Source organism: Ciona robusta, chromosome 7 (assembly GCF_009617815.1).
Source record: "Ciona robusta chromosome 7, ASM961781v2".
NCBI classification, from domain to species: domain Eukaryota; kingdom Metazoa; phylum Chordata; class Ascidiacea; order Phlebobranchia; family Cionidae; genus Ciona; species Ciona robusta.
In genome coordinates this window covers 1,344,271-1,365,376 of record NC_143241.1, presented here as the reverse complement: position 1 = coordinate 1,365,376, position 21,106 = coordinate 1,344,271, and the positions used below count along the sequence as shown (strand labels likewise).

The 21,106-nt window shown below is 34.0% G+C and overlaps 1 protein-coding gene across 2 annotated transcripts; it reads left to right on the top strand.

Annotated features, from left to right (window-relative positions):
* Positions 1–569: 569 nt before the first annotated feature.
* On the top strand, positions 570–20,555 carry LOC149733340 (disintegrin and metalloproteinase domain-containing protein 12-like). Of its 2 annotated transcripts, none has more exons than XM_089881114.1 (21): positions 570–706; positions 1,120–1,247; positions 2,041–2,202; positions 2,425–2,507; positions 3,413–3,576; positions 3,986–4,080; positions 7,705–7,863; positions 8,121–8,297; positions 9,560–9,693; positions 10,137–10,325; positions 10,677–10,839; positions 11,055–11,169; positions 13,355–13,460; positions 15,580–15,769; positions 16,132–16,200; positions 16,390–16,501; positions 17,113–17,242; positions 17,564–17,654; positions 19,036–19,144; positions 19,774–20,156; positions 20,216–20,555. In XM_089881114.1, the coding sequence occupies exons 3-21, from the start codon at positions 2,182–2,184 to the stop codon at positions 20,408–20,410; spliced, it is 2,685 nt and encodes an 894-aa protein (XP_089737240.1). In that variant the 5' UTR covers positions 570–706; positions 1,120–1,247; positions 2,041–2,181; the 3' UTR covers positions 20,411–20,555. The 2 variants fall into 2 exon arrangements, with proteins under 2 accessions (XP_089737240.1, XP_089737239.1); XM_089881113.1 differs by lacking the exon at positions 570–706 and adding an exon at positions 728–917.
* Positions 20,556–21,106: the final 551 nt, after the last annotated feature.

The window sequence follows — 21,106 nt, the reverse complement described above, 5'->3', positions numbered from 1 at the left end:
CTGGTATTAAACACACCAACAACTGCAAACTGCATTCAAAATTAAGGAAATCCATTTATAAAACCGTGACGTAACAATGTATTATAATGGGCATTATTCGCGTCAATAGGCCTCTTATTTTCTGAGCAGTTTCGGTGTATTCCTAGGCCGTGTATTGAGTAGGCCATGATTATACAAATATAGACATTAAAGGAATCGGGAGTGTTTTAACTGCGCTTTGACGATACTTTAATTGTCTCTGATTGAGCCTACACAAAGAAGACGTATATTAACACGAATGCCAGAATGTTGAACACGGAAAACCGGTTATTAGAGGGACGTAAGTTGTAGACATTCAGTCTCGAGACTTCAATATATTTTGTTGTAGCATTAAATTAAAGATTAAATCTACTGCTTTCCCACATCAACCGCTACAATATCGACTCTAAATTCTTCTATGTATATGTATATTGACTTCAAATGCGTTATAGCCTACCTAGTTACCGTTAGTTTTTGAATTTTTCGTGATGCATTGAAGCGTGACGGGGTACGAAACATATCAGCAAGTTTGCCATTGTTACGTCAGAGTTTCTACTCATTGGTTTTAATCTTTTTGGTTGAGCATTCCACTCTTTTTTCCATGCTTACGTCATAATCGGACGAGAGAACGTAAGAAAAAGGCGCCAGTCTCTAAACAACAGAGTTTGTCAGTTGGTTACTTGTGAAGGTAATCCCACAGTCGGTAACGACCACAATTAACAGATAGATGTGTTACTTATTATGTATTTATGTAGTAATATTTTGTATAAAGTAACTCGTACATGAGTAGGCTAATTATAAACGTTATGGCAGTGTGCTAATAAGCAATATGGTGTTATTGAAACTTGTTTTTATATGTATCGTGCTTGTAGAAAATAGCAATGCATCATTTTTCGTAGGTGAGAACATAACCAGGATTTTTTTTGTTTTTTAGTTTCTTTTATGTATTTAACTTACATTTCCGGTTTCACACAAATAAGATATTTTGCTAACTTTTCTAATGGGGCCTCATTGCTATTTAGAAAAAAAATGATTAAGTGTAACATAACCTTGCACAATGTTATAATGAAAATATATCATTTCACAATGCTTGTATTCCAGGGTCAAGCTCATCATTTGCCTCAACCTTGTTAACTCGTTTGAAGCAATATGCAATCGTTATTCCTCATCAAGCAGAAGATAAACATGCAAGACTTAAAAAGAGAGATTTGTCAACAGAATTACACGTCGTTAGTATTTGTTCATTCCAAATATTTCGTTTATTGTAGTTTTGTGTTAAACTTGTTTCAAACCCCCAATGTGTTAAACTTGTGCTTTGTTAATATTGTTTGTCTGTGGGATAACTAACGGTCACGGAGATTAACACACTGTTGCCATTGTTCTGCGCATATCATGTTCGAACTGCAATTGTATACAATATTAAAATTACTTACAAATACTCTCTGTACAAACCATTTTTTGTTTTATTTAAGGACGAACATCTAATATATTGGTGAAATAACCCGTACAGAGTAATTGTGATACCTGGCCGGGTCCAAATACCACAAAAAAGTTGATATTTAACCGGATAATTGGACCCGATCCGGTGCATTCCCAGTTACGATAAAGTGTTTATATTTGGTGGACATTTTTATGAGCTACTTTTGCATAAACAGTTCTAAAATGATAAAAGGTAATAAAATTGAAACTGTAGCCTCAAATCACGTTTTATGTCTAAATTTATCAAGTCTATGTCTAAACCGTACCAAGAATTTTCCTTTTATACTTCATTCATATTCAGCTCGTTGGTAGTGTTTGTATGTCTGTTTTTAAGTTAGCCGCATCATGTTAGTCATAAAAACAAGCAATGACAAAGTTACATACGTGGTAAAAAGTGGCAACAAGGGGTATAAAACAGAACAAGTCGTGTTATTGCAATTGTCGTTTTCCTGTCATGCGAGGATAAAACAAGTTAACTTTATTCATTCATATAAACTTAGTCATGTTTTGATAATTGAGATTTTAAAATTAAATATTTCTCAGGTTCCCGGCATTCACTCAAAGCAAACTTACTTTTCTTTCAAATTTGAAAATCAAACATACATACTTGAGCTAAAATTAAATGAAGAACTTCTTCCTAAAGATTTTTCTACTTCCATTCATACGGATGATGGTCAGGTTATAATGGACAAACCAAATCTACAGGTCAATACAACTTTGTTTGGCTGATAATTTAAGCAACTTTACAATTAATTTAGATATGTTGACTTAGTTATGTACCTATGTCAAAGATTTATCTTAAATTGGTGTGGTCGATATTGTTTTAGTTGTGTGTGGCATGAGTGGTGCAATACTTGGTAACAAAAAACACAGTAAAAATAGGAGAACCTGTGGAATTACACATTTTAAATTGTTGTTTATTCCTAGGAACGAAATCACTGCTATTACCAAGGTCATGTTGTTAATATGGAAGGAAGTCATGTGATTATGAGCACGTGTGATGGGTTAAGGTGAGACTATATGATTCAGCAAAAGTAATTTGAAGATAGTGCAAGATAAAAGTAAAATGAATTTTATTTATGAAAATTAAGCGAGATTAGGAGAGAGGAATCAAGTGTGATTTTATCTTGTTATGGGCTACAACAACATTAGTACATTTTGTAGCTCATGTAATTTATAAATTTGTTTGTGTATTTTTTCAATTGTTATTCATTAGTAATTAGTTCTACCTCAGAACTTAGGTGGGTTTTCAAAAGTTTCTAAAATAGTAGAATGTTGCGGGTTATTATATTCTTAATATGTATCTTAACTTAGCAGTAGCAGGCATGTGACTTTGTTATGTATTTGCTTGTTTGGGTATGCATTATATCATAGAAAAGTTTTTTTATGATGCAAATAATAATGCACGCACTGGTTTCAAATTTTTACTTAAACTCCCACATGATTATGACATCATAATGAAACATATAAACATCAATCATTCAATTAAATGTTTCACGTCCTTTCATTGATTGAGTGACGTAATGTCTACATTTTGCATGGTGAGCAACACCCTACAAGTGGCTACAAATATTATACATTATTTGTTCAATGTTAAAGTACCCTTGTACAGTAGGCCAACTCATTGTACTTTTGCTGAATAACTAACTATTTATGTAAGTCTTCGCACTGCATTTTCTGGCTACTGATATAGTCATAGTCCTAATATAGTTTCAATAAAAAGTAATGCAACTGCATAACTTTAAACAGTTTGACAAGTTATACAGATTTTAGGCCTTTAAAGCAAATTTATTAGTTTTTCATTTATTGACATGCAACATTTCTATTTCTGAATAAGGAAATCAAACATTGTGCATAAAAATTCAATGCACATCTTGCAACGTATTTGAATGCCTGACGTTTATCTTTACATTAGAGGATGTATCGCACTTTCGGATGATTTCCTGTTAATTGAACCACTATCTCCACATTCCACACAACATGTTGTATACCGACCTAAAGACCAAACACTGAATAAAGCTGGTACTTGTGGGAATCAAGACATGGGACATGCGGTTGTAAATGTGGATTCATTTGCAGGTATATCGGCGCTTTCAGTTCGCAGACATGTAAATTTTTGTTTTGTTTTTTTTCTGTATGACTAACAAACCTTTTAATGACAACTGGTTTAATGGCAATGTCTGTTAAAGGGGCATACCAACTTACATAAAAAAACGCTAGAGTAAAAAGAATTGGCTGTGCAACAATGCATGGGATTTCCCGCAGGAAAAGGTGTCACTCAACTTTTATGGTTGTAGTTTCTGAAATACTAAGGAAATTTAATGGAATACCTGCCTTTTTGCTAATAAAATAAATTATAAACATATTCTTGCTTAAACATATATGTCAAAAATATTCTTGCTTTCTTTGCCACATTAAATGTGAAAGAATAAATAAAACATAGAACTGTTTTTCAATATTAAATATTGTGTTGATGATCATCACACAGGAATGTTGAGACAAAATGAACAACACAGACAAAAGCGTGAAGCAACAACTGAAAAGAAGTTTTTAGAGTTACTTATTGTTGCAGATAAAGCACAGGTGAGTAAGCGAGAATATGGTTTACGCTGTTTCTCATTCGTTACCCTGGTTTCTATATCAGTCATATTGACACATGAATAGGTGCTGCTTGTGTAACATGATCTTGTTTATTACGAGAAAACTAAGTTTTTATAAATATAATTCAGGCTGTTTAAAACCATGCTGCTAAGTTACCATCATTGTTTTATTTCATTCTTATATTCCTTTATATCAAGCAGTGCGTTCAAAAGGGGACTTTCTTATTTAGGTTCAGTCAACGATTATCTCTGCCGTGATAAAACACCCCTTTTATTGGTTGTTCATACCACAGGCACAACCTACTAGAGATACGGCCTGATAATTCACATTTTACGTTTGAAATTAGAAGGCCTATTATACGTCACAAACACCATTATTTTCTATTGTTACGTCATGTATTTTTGCCTAAAAAAGGTAGCAGTAATCAGGGGCGCAACCAGGGGGGCTGTTTTGCTGTCATGACAGCCCCCTTTTCCGCAGACACGCACGCAGCCAGAAAGTGCTAAGACGCAAACACACGCGCGTTGCATTTAATTGCATTTAATATTACATTCGTTCGCTTAAAATTGGAATAACTTTTCGTTCAATTGTTACGTCACTTGACCTATTGTAACGTAACTATTAATTATGACGTTTCATAATATAACAATCTGGAGGAATGTGCTAACTGCAAAACCAACCACGAGATCGAAACATCGTGTATGAGCGTCACATTTTTACGCTCTGCGCCGGCGTAGGAAATAAAGGAAGACGCATGTGGTAGCATACATTCAACACTTAACAAACGAAGCAATCGTTGTGAATTTATTCTCGTGAAAAGTGACGTAATAAAACTCTGGTTCTCGTGCGGTGCCAACGAACACGTTTTTTGGCCTTTGTCCAAGCTCTGCCGGGGCGATACTTTATAATAATATATATTTCAATTTGTGTTGGTTCCAATTTACTGATAGCGTCGCTATTTGCTTTTATATTTGCACCAATTAAAATGCATAATAATCGCGGTTTATCAGCATTTAAATCAGTGGTTACCAAACTTTATCTACTCGCGTACCACTTTTTGGTTCAAGCAGCGTTCTCAAACCACCTACATACTAAACTACTAAAGGCTCGTGAACAACTCATTTTAAATAGTGAAATTAAAAACCGCACGCACACCTATTTTTTCCGCGGGCATGAACTTGGCACTGCCTTTCTCAAAGTTGAAAATAAAAGTAATTTGCCTATTAAACAGGGCAACAGGCGCGGTAATAAACAACCTAAATATGTTCCAGAAGTAGCACTGCTGTATATTTACGATGTTTTCCTCAGCCAAGCAGCATAATTATTACGAAACAGTAGGGATTCACACGTGGATTCATCGCGTCATAATAGCGATTGTTTGACCTGGGAATTGATTACGTCATAATAGCAGTTCACACGTTGATTATTTGCGTCATATTAGCGATTGTCCCCTTGATTATTTAGCCTGCAGGTGCTTGAAAACAGGTTGAATATTTGCCTTTTCATGCGCATAAGTAAAGATAGGCTTGCAAAAATATTCTGTACACGCGTAAAGCAACGCCTAGGTTTAAAAAGTTAGGAACACCGGTGTAGGGAATATAGCATGGAATGTCACGCTCTACGTAATTTATGTGGATTAAAATAATGCTCACGACAATCACTAAAAGATCATTTGCGATCGTTTGGTGTGAACTTAATAAGGTGCTCGCGTACCACCTGGGAGGCCTTCGCATACCATAGTTTGGGAAGCACTGATTTAAACTAATCATCAGAAACAGAAATCATACAAAAACTACAGATCGTATGGGAGCAAATAAAACACGATTGTTTACCAACAATCTCGTTTGTGATGGAACAATCGTAATGGTTTATCAAAGGTATTCTGTCGTAAATAATCGTTACATTAACATGCGTAAATCTGCAACAATGTTTCCTCTGTTTATAATAATTTAGATACGTCTTTTTAATAATGTAGTGTTAGTTTTAATTTACCGGGTAAAATAGGATATATATTTGTGTGCACAACCAATAAAGGGAGTGTTTTATCGCGTCAGAGATAAACGTGGACTAGACGTAAATATGACAGCCCCCTTTTGAACGCGCTGGTTGCGCCACTGGCAGTAATGGGAAAAACGCATTGAAAAACATACGAATTTAGCAATGAGGTCAATTATTTACACAAGTATAGCTACACGCAGCGTTAGAAGTAACAAGACCAATTTAAATATGCAGCGCACTTGTAGACCATGGTAAACTGTAGTTGAATGTATATAATATAATTTGAATGAACTGTATCAGTACCAAGTAAGTTCAGACGCGAAATTGTGTCACGTTGAAAATAAAACGTCTATACATTGACAAATAATCATTGAACCTGCAAACCAAACGATGATTACTAAAACAATCTTGTTTACTAACTCAATGTGCGCTAGTTTAGTTTAGACACAATCACTGGTTTAGACACAAAAGTTGTTTCAGTAGTAAAAGATATAGAGAGCTATACTGAATATACTGTCTCGTAATTTTCTTCGACTGAGTGCGAATCCCAGTAATACGGGACTATGTAATCTGTTCTTACAAAAAAGACTACCTGTAGATTATCTTACAGTTAATTTTAAACACTTTATTAATACAAAACAACCCTAATACTCTCTTTGCAACTAGCATACACCTTTTTTAAATGAATATTTAAAATAAACTGTATACTATGCTGCTATGTTTACACCCAAACAATGAATAACAATGGGAAAATAATGTTGGTTGTGACGTACAATAAGCCTTCTAATTTCAAACGTAAAATGTGAATTATCAGGCGGTATCTCTAGTAGGCCGTGGTTCATAATAATATTTATTCTACTTTATGCGGTAAATTAAAACTAATACTACTTTATTAAAAAGGTAGATGTTTGAAACATTGGCACAGATAATGTAACAAATATTTACGTCAGAATAGCTTTGATAAACCATTACGATTGTTACACCACAAACGAGATTGTTGGTAAACAATCGCGTTTTATTCGCTTCCATACGATTAGTACTTTTTGTAAATTTTCTGTTTCTGGTGATTGGTTTAAATGCAGATAAATCAAGATTATTTAAATTTTACTCGGTGCAAATACAAAAGCGAGCAGCTACGCTAACAGTAAAGTAAAACCAACAAAAATTGTTCAATTGCACCGCCCAAGAACCAGTTTCATTCTGTCCAATTTCACGAGAATAAATTCAGAACGATTGCTTCACTTGTTAGGTGTGAAATGTATGCTATCTCATGCGTCTTTCTTTATTTTTTACGCCAGCGCAGAGTGTAAAATTGTGATGCTAATACACAAGGTTTCAATCTTGTGATTCAGTTAAATATTATGATCCCCTTGATCCGTCATAATTAATAGTTACGTTGCATTAGAACAAGTTACTTAACAATGTTGCAATCTTTAGTAACTATTGTTATGTTTGTCAATAAGAATAAACTTTCCTGCGATAGCTTGATTAGCTTGTAGGTGACTGAAAATATGATTGTGGTTTTATGAATATTGAAAATATTGAATCACAGGTTTAATGTTCTAGGAGTATAAAAAACTTAATACCTTTACCCATGTGTTGTCATAGGCAGCCAAGTATTCACGTGTGGACCTGGATAACCGAATAAAGGAACTTGTCAACTATATCAATGGATTCTACAAAAAACTTAAAATTCATGTTGTGTTGTCTCATATAGAAGTTTGGAAAACACAAGACAGAATTCCACTGAAAACCAACGCACAAGAGGTGGAATACCACAATGTTCTTGTGTTGACATTTTCTACCATATAGTTATGCACATTTATATGTTGTGTATACTTTACATGAAATCTTGATATATATTTTGAATGTTGTATCATTGCAGTATTTCTCTTACATCTGTGGTTGTGATAGGAATAAATAGATTTCACTCCCCTAAAATAACTCAAGTTTGTCAGTCCCTGGCTAGTCATATAATAAAGTTGAGACTTTAATATAAACTTAATGTAATAAATTCCTTAAAGGTCCTGAATGAGTTTTTATCATACCGACAAAGGAAGATCTCATCAGAGCCTCCCAATTCATATTGGAAATACACTGATAATGCTCAGCTGTTGTACGGGGGTTCGTTTGAGGGAAGCACCATCGGTATGGCTTCTGTAAAAACAATGTGTACATCAAGATCTGGTGGAGTTAACCAGGTATGATTTGACCTTCAAGTTAATTGTATTACATGTGTATTATTATGAGTAATAAAATGGATTTTTAGAGATTTTAATAGGTTTTCTGTCTATTTATGCTTAGGCACACTTTGACTCAGAATATACCTTTGACTTAGCAGCACAGCAATATTTAAAAAAAATATATTAATGCTTTTTTATAATTTACAATTTTAAAACATGTTGGGATATTCATAAATTACCATTATTTAGTTATAGATTTTTTTGTGTTTATTTTCATAACATGTAAGCAACACTTTCTTTTCCTCGGTGGTCGTGATATATTTGTTCCGATTAATATATTTGTACCGGGCGCTGATGTATATGCGCTGAGATTATTCGTGGAACTCGAAAACTGCAAGTCACTTTTAAGCTTTAATAAATCAACGCATCTAGTTGAAAATTTGTTTTCTTTAATTTGCATCCTGTGTTTATTTTAAAAGCTTGAAATAGAATAAGTTTAACTTTATATGCACATATTTATATTATGTTTATGATCAAGTTAGCCCTGTATGCTGTGTTCTATCGGATTTCAATGAGCGACATAAAATAACTCTTGTTAACTTATACCGACTCTGGCTTTAACATATTCGAAGCTGAATCAGGTAGAAAATTCTATAAATATGCTTTTTATGACAAATCTTGATTAATTTAATATTTTTTCGAATTAATAAAGTTCTATTTTAGAATCGATACCGCTGAGGTCTGGTTAGTACAGTGTCTTAACTTTGTGTGTTTATAGCACGAGTAGAGTATCAAAAGTGGCCACTATATTATTTGTATTCTAGGATCACTTTGGTTCACCACTACCAGTACCTGTGAATTAAAAGTAAAATGTGCTCATTAAACCAGCATAAAATAAGTTTGTTAGTGGTCTTACTGCAGTAGTGTCTCTGCACAATAGAGCCCACTGCCCTGGTACAGTATATCAATCAGAGCAAATATATTACGACAACGAGTTTACTAGCGAAGCATTTTTTTCTAAAATCAAAACAATTTGTGTGATTTTTTCTTCTTGATGACGAACTATCAGTTTAACTTTCTCTCCAAACTTCACTTTAGCAACAGTCGGAAATCCTGGATTTTAAGACTTTGCCTGTTCCTAACAGAACTGTTTTGTTGCCCACAGTTTGAGTAGCTTAATGATGGAGTGTTTTTGTTTGTGTTTAGTAGGTGATTATGTTTATTGTTGAATGTAGGTATTTGTAGCTAATAGGAAGTTATATATAACGTATATGATATAGGATCATCAAACTAATGTCTTTTACACGGCTACCACACTTGCACACGAGATGGGACATAACTTTGGAATGCATCATGACTCCGCAAGTTGTGTTTGTCCTCCAGGTGCTCAATGTCTCATGGCCTCTTCATCAGGGTAAACAACATTTTATTGAATAAATCCAAGTATTCAATTAATTCAATGGTTGGACTTTTAATGATGTATAATTTTTGTTCTTGTGTGGCGTTTAAAATTAGTTATAACAGGGGTGGATTAGTTGGTTAGTAGTTTGCTAACTTCTCCTTTCTGGTTAAGCCCAAAGTTAAGCTAACATAGGACGGTCTTAAATTTGTTCTGAGTTGGTATAATATTTTATTTAAACATCTAAATTCACATGCAGAGTGGTACCGAGGCAAAATATTATGGCGGAGCAAATTTTACACAACTGTTATTTTTGCATCAGTGGTTTATTTTTGTTGATGTAATAATAAACAAGTTTGAAAATGAAATTCCGTACAGCTTCATCTCAAACTTTTTGTATGCTAAGAAAAGCTTATATTTATAACAGGAATCATTTTCAATATTAATTACATTTTTAGGTCTAGTTTTAAAAAGGATTGGTCATCGTGTAGTAAAGAATACTTGGCACAGAGCATCACTGAGGGGTTAGGCAACTGTTTGTTGAACGTTCCTGATCCAAGTCGATTGTATGGTGGACCTAAGTGTGGTAATGATATCATTGAAATGGGAGAGGATTGTGACTGTGGTGGTGTTGATGAATGCCTCAGGTGAAGATTAATAAACCTATTTACATACCAGATACCACTACTAATGAAATTATTGGTTTGAAATTTGAAAGTATTTGCTTTGTGTGATTTTAAAACGTACCATGCTTTTGTTTTACTCGTTTGTTTACATTTGAAGTAGGAAGATTTTGTAATAATTTTTTTGAACCAATAAGGTTGGTGCATGGCCATTGTAAAACATGCCATTGCTTTGGTGTCTCTCCCTTTTAGCTTAAATAGTTTGTTTTTGCCGAATTGAAAACCACTGTATTGATTATTCTTATATAGTTGCACCACTGTGTGAATATTATTTATTGAGTCCTGAAATATAATTTCCATATTTGCTTGAAACAGTCAATGTTGTAATGCGACGACATGCAAGCTGATCTCAGGAGCGTCGTGTGATACTGGTCCATGCTGCTTTGGATGTCAATACAGCCCTGCTGGTCAGATATGTCGAGATACGAACAACAACATATGTGACCTGGCTGAGTATTGCACTGGTACCTCTGCTAATGTGAGTCAGTTCTAAATTTTGTTTTGAAAGTATTAAGCTTTTTAACCCTTGGGTTGCCATCTAAAATTTGATTTCTATTGGTTGGCGTACTACAGTAGTTTGGTAAGCCTTCAGCTGTAAAAGTTTAACAAGCTTAAAAAATGCAGTTAAACAGCAAATGGAATTGTTCATGAATATAGACTATCAGTGCCAGATGACTTTTGTTTCTGTTGCAGTGTCCAGGTAACGTGTACAGACAAAATGGAAGTCCATGTTATGGCAACCAAGCTGCTTGTGCACAAGGTGTTTGCCTGACACATGATTTACAATGCCAGGGAATATGGGGGGAGGGTAAGTGTGGGTTTCAATCATCAGTAAACTTGATATGCAAAAATCCTAATGTCTCGCTGATATTGGTATATTTTTCTGATCCGCAGCTGTAGCAAAATGGTTAGCCCACCTTCCTGAAACCAGTGGTAATGGTCTCTTGGCTGCTACCATTGTGTGCGTATGTGTCTTTGGGCAAGACACTTAATAGCAATTGTATAACCCAGTGTTCACTAAGGTTGTTCAAATTATGCATAAAAATGAAAAAAGCAAAAATAATCACCTACAAGTAATATACATGGTAACTCGTACGCTGGCACGAGGTGTATAAACACCCGTGTGGTAACGACTGTGGTTTTCCGGCACCGAGGATAAAGTAAGTTACATTCAACATTTATTCATTCTCAAAGGAAAATTTCCAAGAAAGAAATTATAATAATAAATTATAAAACTTTTTAACATTAACTCTTTAACTGCCCATGGCGAATAAAGTCCGTTTGGAACCACACGCCACTTGAACGGCGATTCTGCGTTCATTTCTCCATTAACGATCCCAAATTTGATTTCATTTGAAAGAAGAAGCAATTTCCTTTTGATTTCAGCAATAAAAAATATATCAACGTATTTAAAAATTTTGAGTATTGTTTTGTCAAAGTTTTTGAACATTTTTAGCCAAATTTAGCCATTTTCCTTTAGTTATGTCCCCAATTTTGCTGTAATCTCCTGTTCGCGCCAATTCGGAGTTGCAGTGGGGGATTCCCCTCGTATTCAAGCGTTGTTTAGACTTCGCAAAGCATTTTTAGCTTTGAAAACTCATTGTAGGGGTACTAGAGCAGAATTTTTGTACAAAGTAGCTCAAATGGACACTGGGACATAGGCTTGCATTTTCTTTGCTTTTAGTTGTTGAATTAGCTGGTATTACTCTAATTAGTGTGGTTTATATGTACAAAATAAGCAAATCTGTTTGAAAATTAAAAATTTCAAAAATTTATGACTATTTTGCCTGACCACTTTTTATGATATTTGTACTAAAGTGGATGGGTAAAAAATATATATATATTTCGTTTTAAACGAGATTTGATGTTGTATTCAGCAGGAATAGGACCTATAGGAAATTCAAGTAAGGAAACTTTACTTTCTTTCAATGAAAATCAAGCGAATCATTCTGAGGACATTTTAAACTATGTTTGATGTTTCAAAGCTTTTTTAACATGTTATTTACTTTGTTTTGTCATTGAATTTGTGTTTTCCAGAGCCTCATTGATGAATATAACAGACCACAATTTAGTTTATTCACTGAAAACAATAAGTTTGTCCAGAGCACCATCATTAGGAGGTTCGAAAGTATGACACCTATGACTCTTTATAAGATGTTTACCTGTATGAACATGCTAGAAGTACATTTTATACATCAAAAGAAAGATAATTTGATACTTATTAAGTTTGCAATGCATTACTTTTGGATATTTTTGTTCATTCCTGAAATATTCTATATTGAAAAATTCATTATGACGTCATCGTTTTTTTGATGATGTCATCAAAAAATTAAAAATATGAAGTTAAAGAGAATTTTATACTCTTCAAACTTTCTATAGCTTGTTTTGCTCTAACTGCTAAAGGTTTGGCTACAAAATCCAATTAGATGAGACCTGGTCAAAAATTAAAAAATTTGAAAAAATAGGCGGCAGGTAAAAGGTTAATATATATATATTATAAATATATATACATGCAAAGAAACTAGTCTAACAATTAAAAACTGTGACTCGCCTTAGTTTTTATTCTACAATTTGGCTTATCCATACAAACCCAAGAACACAACAGAGTTATTGGCGACGAGGTTGGGATCTCAACCAAGTGACCAAAATGCACAATAACTATGTTGTGTTCTTGGGCTTGTATGGATAAGCCAAATTGTAGAATAAAATTGTAGAATAAAAACTAAGGCGAGCACATGTGTATATATATGGGGCACTTAATTGCGACATGGCAATCCAAACAACTACATAGCTACACAAAATAACTACATAGCTACACAAAATAACTACATAGCTACACAATTAATAATGAATCACGCTGACTGCGGCACATTGCGCAAGTCATGTGACTAAGGCATGCCAGTGCCTTTCTGTCGTGGGTGTGCTCGGAGGCGTGTCCATAATATATTGTGATTCATTCAATATATTGTATCTTTATTATGTATGATTTGTAGGAGCTGTAAGTGGGAATGACATCTGTTATGAAAGAGTGAATAAACTTGGTAATTGGAATGGAAATTGTGGAAGGGGAACAAGTGGCTTTATTATTTGCACCAAGGAGTAAGTTTTTGTATTTCACTTTTTATCTTGTTTATTTGTTAAGTTTAAATTGATTATTTCTTTGGTACAAATCACATTACAGTTGCTATTGTACTTGCCCATGTTTTAAAAGCTGTACAGTTCTCAGTTTATAAATCTTACATAAATAACATTGATATGTAAAATAAACCTAGAATTTTGTTTGTAAGTTTCCCCGCTATATGATGCTGCTCATCCCGCTTGAATATATTTACGAGGAGGAATAATTAAAAAGAATATTATAAGGTTAACTCAAATTTTGGACGTAATATGTTTTACGCACTTTTCTCACTGACTAAAAGCGTAGGCTAGTGTGAGTGCCTGTGCGACAGAAAGGGGGGGTTGTTAAAACTCGGATATAATGTGTTTTATGTTTGTCAGGTGTTCGTAATTATCTGGTAATAAAATCACTTAAGTATCAAACATTGCCGTGCTGCAATTGAAACATGTCCGTTTAATTGTTACGCCACATGTCCTACTGCAGGGGTTCTTAAACTTTTTGAAACACGCCACCCCAATGAAGATCTCAACACACTTGCGCCCCACCCTCCCTTTTTGTTAAATTATCACAGTGGTGTTCATTTAATTTCTGCCATGATCCACCACATCCAAACCTGACAATCGGACATGCTTTAAACCGTGCCTCCTTGGTTGACTGTATCTGTATTATTGCGTAAAACCCATTATCGCGATCAACGCAAAAGTGAAATCAAATACCCATGCGGTTTACGTTTGCGTCGTATAGTTTAACCTCATATTTACCATGTTTTTCTTAGCCAGGTAGGCTGTTTGTTACGAAATAGTAGGAATTCATCGTATCATAATAGCGATTGTTTTTGCCTGGAAATTAATTACGACATAATTTAGTATGTGTAAGAGGTTTAAAAACAGAGTTGAAGGTTTGCTATTTTAATTTAATTTTTGCGTGTGTCGTATTTAAGGCTTTTGAACACCAATGTGATAACACTTTATTTTATAGTTTTTCGCGCCCCCCTTCCGAGTGTTTCACGCCCCCCAGTTTAAGAACCACTGTCCTACTGCAACATAACTATTAATTATAAAGTTTTATAATTGGGAGGAATGTGCCCACTGCCCAACCAACCACCACAGATCCAAACATTGTGCATGAGCATCAGATTATTACGCTCGCGCTGGCTCTGGAAATAAAGGAGGACCCATGCGGCAGCAAAGATTTAGCACTTGAAGCGAAGCAATCTTTGTGACATTATTCTTGGTGAAACTGTCGAGATGCAACAACAGCAGTATTAGCAGAAGCCAGTGTTTTATAAATTGTATGATTTATGAATTTTTGGGTTTTGAAAAAGTGTAACATAACATGCTTACATAATTTTTAAATAAAGTATTTTAAGGATAAAATTACTTAAACTGTTATCCTGCAACTCTGGTTTTCGCGCGATGTCTACAAAGACAGTTCTTTACTTTGTAATTATATTACTATGTGTTGGTTCCAATTTACTGATAGTGTCGCCTCTCGCTTTTATATTTAATCCGATTATAATTAGCATAACCGCGATTTACCTGCTTTTAAACCATTCACGAATGCTGGTTTAAAATTATATTGAATTGTAAAAAAAAAAAACGCAAACTTTACGTGTCGTATGTAAGCGCGTGAAACACAAATGTTTTCTAACAATCCCAATAGTTAATGGAAGTTTAGTAAATAATAGTTACATTATTCACGATGAACATGCAGAAAACTTGCACCATTGTTTTAACTGTTTCCACTGATATACAGTATTTTCATAATGTAATATAGTGGGGTGGGGGAAGATGGGACAACTGTTCTCTCTATTTCTTGTCACATTTGGTAGTAAACAAGGAACATTCTAGGAATTATAAATCTGTATTCTCACAACTCAAGTAGAAAGTTTTTTGTCTTCAATAATTATGGAGTTGTGAAACCAAAAAGCCCGACACTTTGTGTTGTGATAAAAACAAGAGGTCGCGCCAATCCCTATGTGGGCGCCAGTGATGCTGATTAAAACTATTACATAAGTACTACTGCTGTCTGCTAAATTCTTTCTTTTTAAATTTGTGTAGTTCTGTAAAATCATCACCATCAAACAATTTATTGGCACAGAAATTCGAAATGTGGAAAACTTCAATGTTCCGGAGGAGCAGACAGACCAATAGTGGCCAGGGATAGATATGCATTTAAGAACACAATTGATCGTAAATATGAATGTAAGACAATTTCATCTGATGATAACGCCACCGATGTAAGTGACCCTGGGTTGGTGAGGGATGGGACAAGGTGCGGTGATGGAAAGGTGATTCATATTTACCAACTGAGACCTAATTATGGGTTTAGGCATGAAATAAGTATCGTGGTAGATCTTGGACCCACCGCACTTTTTAGTATTAGGATTTTTGCTTTGGTATGGGTTAGCATTTTGACAACTCAATAGTGACCACCAGGTTGAAGCAATGTCGATTAAGCAACAAACCTGGGGCACCATTTTGTTTACAATGCAAGCGCTCAAGCTATGGCACTGAACTAAATTAAGGCCGCTACAAATAGACACGATTGTTTATTTTTAGCAAGCATTGTGATTATTTTTATTGATTTAGAAGCATTGTTAACAACAAACATTCACATATGTTGTTGATAATAAAGAACATTCTTATATAGATTTGCAATGATGGAAAATGTGATGATTTGCCATCCATGACTTGCGATGCAACATGTAACGGGCATGGGGTAAATAAAGATTTTTGACCTTTTACTTTATTTAAAAATATGTTTTAAAATATTCCCGTTTAAGATTTTTGAAAAAGAATAGCTTAGGCTTTCATTTAACGGAATATTTTCATATTTAAATCGATTTATTATAACAACTGAAGGGGGTAAGACACATGACAACATCATGGGATTTTGTTTCATACACAGGTTTGCAACAACCTTGGAAACTGTCACTGCAATCGTGGATGGGCGCCTCCATTTTGCAGCAGTGAGGGCAATGGCGGAAGTGTCAATAGTGGTCCAATCACCAGTAATACAAGTATGTGATGTTTAACATTAACTTATCTTTACAAATCACCGCATTATTATTAGATTACTGTCAAACAAACTATAAGCTTTAAAATATTTTATGTTTTCATTTTTCATATACTTTTAAAAATGAATACATTGTTTTAATTGTGTGAACAATGAAGGTTAAAAGAAGATAATTGTAAATATCAACCTACTGCACATTTAGAAAACTTTATAAACATTACCATCAACAGTAGAAAAGTTGGAGTAAAATAACTCGTTGCAAACTGAATTATCTGTTCGTTACACAACCATTTATATGGATAATTTAAACTTTTTGTTTTACTGCAATATTGGGGTTCAACTTTCACAAAAAAAAAACAAGTTGAACCGAAACAAATCAATCAAAACTTTTCTTCTATCAGGATTTGATCAGATTTGGTAGAAAATTGACAGCATTTTTTGTTTATAGTTATATGTTATTTCCAAGTTTTGCTGACTTTTTTAGCCTAAAAAAATAGAGCAATCTTGTAGACTGTTTTTCATAGAGTAATGAAAGGGATTTGTTAAAAACATCTATTAGAACTATAAGTGAATATATTGTCAAATTTGTTTTTATATAACTTGATAATCGCACAGTGGACACTCAAACCATCCTTATGTTGGTAATGTTTCTTGTTGTCTTCCCCATCGTGGTGGGATCCGGTTTATTTATCTGGTATCGATATTGCTCGGGAAGAACACAGATCGAATCATGGAAAAAAGGAAGGTAGCTATTTTTTTATATTTACTTAAATATATTTAAACGAGAAATACTTTAACAAAATTTATGTTTTTGACCGACTGTCACATATTGCTTTGTGGCGTATGTGTTTGTGCTAGAAAAACACAATCCATTTGTCTTTTGGAATTGCATCAGGACTGTATTTTGATTTTTTTATTGTCCAAAGGAGCTTTTACTAACTGTAAGTGAACTTATTATCATGTTTGTAAATACTTATTTCCAAATGCATAGTTGCATTACTCCTATCCTAAGGGTTAAAAAAATATATACATTTTTCTAAAAAAAAATTTTTTTTGTATTTTACAGAAAAGATCGATTGGAAGCCGTGGCAAGAGCAAAGAAATCTGGTGGGAAAAATCTGGCTCGAACCAAGGATCGAGTTACATCTAATTCTGAGGTAAAACAAAACCCGATTCACGTTTTTCAATGTCGCCATTATTTATCTTTATTTTAGCATACAATAAACAGTGTATACATACATACATACATACATACATACATACATACATACATACATACATACATACATACATACATACATACATACATACATACATACATACATGTATATACATTGTGGTTTCTTTTATTATTTGTCGATTAATGATTTGAAATTACATAAAAATACATTTGGTTCCAAGTCTCCTGTATACATTACAGTGTATTCAATATTTCTGCATCTACCAATGCTGTCCTAGGTTAAGAGCAGAATCACTATATGACACATTTAATTTTTGTTGTCCGAATGAACAATCCTTTTTTTAAAATAGACATAATATTTGTGAAAGTTTTGAATAAGCTTTCTCGACTCTGTTGTTTACAGTTATCCGGTAGATATCTAAATTAAATTTACGTAACTTATAAATGATTATATTATAATATATACAAATGTACCGAAGTTGTGCATCACTATGTCATACTAGGTCAGACATCATGCTGTGCCAATAATTACCATTAGTGAAACAAACACCCTAATCACTTCATTGTCACGCTTGACTATGTTAGTATTGATGGTCTACTTAATAAAGCAAATATTCAGTTTGTATTTTACACAACTTAAGTAATTTCACACTGAATAGACACAGTATGGTATGTAAGGTATCCTGTTTAAGCAAATATGATTATTAAACTAATGTAAAATAAGTTTGTTGGGAGTACTTACTTATTCTAAACTACAAATAACATACCCACTCGGTTCTGTTGACTTTTTTCAAAAACTAAAGTTACAACGGGTAAACCTTGTGTCTGGAACATTTTTAACAGAGGGTCATAATAATTATGGACTAGGTGGTCATTATATTTGTTCCAACCTACTGCGCAATTGCGCCTGGTACAAATGTATTTTACAACAAATATATCAAGACATTAGCCATAATTCGATACATGTACATTTGTTGACTCTGCCATTCGTTACTTTCCAGAGAGCAAATTCACAAAGAACAAAAAATAATTAAACACAAAGCTTTGCTGGCTATTTTTCACTTTTTTTTTAAATTTTGCTCTTGTGTGCAACATTATAGCAATAGCATAAGGCTTGGCGCTTGGTCCAATTTTCATCGGAGTGTCAAGGGTCAAATAAAAAGAGGTGCGGGCCCAAGCTTTGAAGTTCAGGCTTGGCACTTCTATAGTAATATTTTAATCTTTTCTTTATATAATTCCCATTTATACGAGCGAGATCTAAGGGCATCACAGACCAACACCCAAGTGTTGTACATTATCATGAAAGACATTAAACAGAGTAATCTTTATATTTAAACATTAAAGACTCTTTAATGCAGGAGTACCTGTTTGATGATGGAGCAAATGAAGTTGAATTTCGAACATCTGCTGTTAAAAAGAAACCAGTTCTTGGTTGGGATTCTGTCAACCAATGGAATGATGAACCAGGTTAAAAAGAACTTTTAATAACTTAGTTATTCTTTGGGTCACCGGACTGTAGAAAACCTGTTAATCTTGTAAATTAATTAAAATAGTTTGATGTATCTATATTGCTTTAACAACAGTGATGCATGAGAATGTTGTTGTCAAGCTTTTTAGGGTCAGGACATGTTTGGTTTTATGTTATTGTTGGTGAAAACTTTTGACCTTAAAGTGCCAAAAAAATTATAAATTATCCAAAAGTTTTGTGGCTTACAATTTGAGATGTTTTAAACCTTGTGCTTGATAATCCACTCAAAGTGTCTGTTTACTTAAAGGGCATACCAACACCAAATGACTATACGTATATAAACAGAGATACTGTGATTTAAAAAATGAAACAGCTTTTAAAAAATGATATAAAATAAACCCGCTGGTGTAGAAACTACTAAAGAAAATAAAAATAAACAGATTTGGTTTATAATGAATACTTCTTTTAGGTGAATTGTTACAATATAAACCATGATAAGTTTTAAAGTACCTTTAGATAACATTTGAACATTTATTTTAAAACACCAATTTTTATTTCTTGTTGGTATGTACTTTAACCAGCCATAACAAAATAAAAATTCCTAAAATTCTTAAATATTTTGTTTTAGCTTCCACCCAGAAACCTGTTCCTATTGTCATGAGCATGACAAAACCAACCCCACCACTTGAAGCACCTAAAATACAAAACACCCCAACCAGACCACCCCCACCTCATCCAATTGCCCCGTCCCAAGTGTCAGTCACAGTTACTCCTGTTAGATCTGCTCCCCCTCCTCCATTACCCCCACCTGTTCAACCCCAGGCAACTACAACATTAGCCAGCAATCATCCACAGCCACCAAGACATCCACCCCCACCTGCAATCACAAAACCCTCTAACCAATCAGCCGTCAGACCCAACTTCCCCCCACCACCTCCAACAACGAAACCTCCACTTCCCCCAGTGGGGCAACCCCCACCCCCTGTTTCAAAGAAGCCAACTCCAGAAAAGGTAATTTATAAAAACATATTTTTACACAAACTCTCATTAAATGTTTTTTTTGTTTTTAGAAGCCGATATTCAAACCACTAGTTGCAAACAAACCCCACTTTCATGGTTCAAATCCAATTCTTGCCAGCACAACCAGGCCACCACCAAGTAAAGTATTGACACAACGTCCTCATTCGGGTGGTGAACTTCCAAACGATGCAATCGACCCGTCCCAACTTTCTGTGCAGGAACGAATGCAAAGATTTGGGGCCTAATCAAATAATGTTAATTCCTCAATACCAAATCAACATATGTCAATAGACAATATTTTCCAAACAATCATCCAATGTAACCGTTTACACAAACAGCCAGGTAACTCGTTGTTTTAATGAAATAAAACATTTTAACATGTTATGTCAACTTGTTGTTTTGATTTTGTATTTTTAAAAGAGTTGTTCCTTAATAAAACTTTTTGATCATGGGAAATGCCATGCACTGTTCCCATGATATAATATCTTACTTTGGATCCACGTTTTACTTTTTGTTTTATCATTTTAGCTTTCATTGTTTTTATACATTGAACCATGTTAAAAAAGTTGTATCAACATGTTCTAAATTAAACATTCAGATAAATATGCACAGTTTATTATCCCGCACTTACATTGCCTTAGCTTATTGTCATCGTCACTTACAAAATTAAATAATTTCACAGCCGTTAGATATAATCACTTGAAGCAGCATTTACATATTTTTCGTGTGTTCCATTAAGAATAGATAGCCAAGCTGTTTTTAAAACCTTTTTTCTGTGTAAGTTGTTAAATCAGTACAAAGTATTCAAACCTTTGTTTAATTTAACAAATAGTTGCATTCCTTTCTATGCACAAGTATCCCGGATGGTCTTTTTATTTCTAGTTGAGGATTCTGATAAAAACGCTAATTTTTTGAACAATTTTCCCAGTTTGAACTTCTTT

What these genes read in the sequence shown, in the direction of transcription:
- LOC149733340 (XM_089881113.1), top strand. Translation starts at nt 848, where the DNA reads ATGGTGTTATTGAAACTTGTTTTTATATGTATCGTGCTTGTAGAAAAT. An exon ending in TGAAAACCAACGCACAAGAG is followed by an intron (nt 7,864 to 8,120) that starts GTGGAATACCAC and finishes AATTCCTTAAAG; the next exon opens with GTCCTGAATGAGTTTTTATC. An exon ending in CTCATGGCCTCTTCATCAGG is followed by an intron (nt 9,694 to 10,136) that starts GTAAACAACATT and finishes TTACATTTTTAG; the next exon opens with GTCTAGTTTTAAAAAGGATT.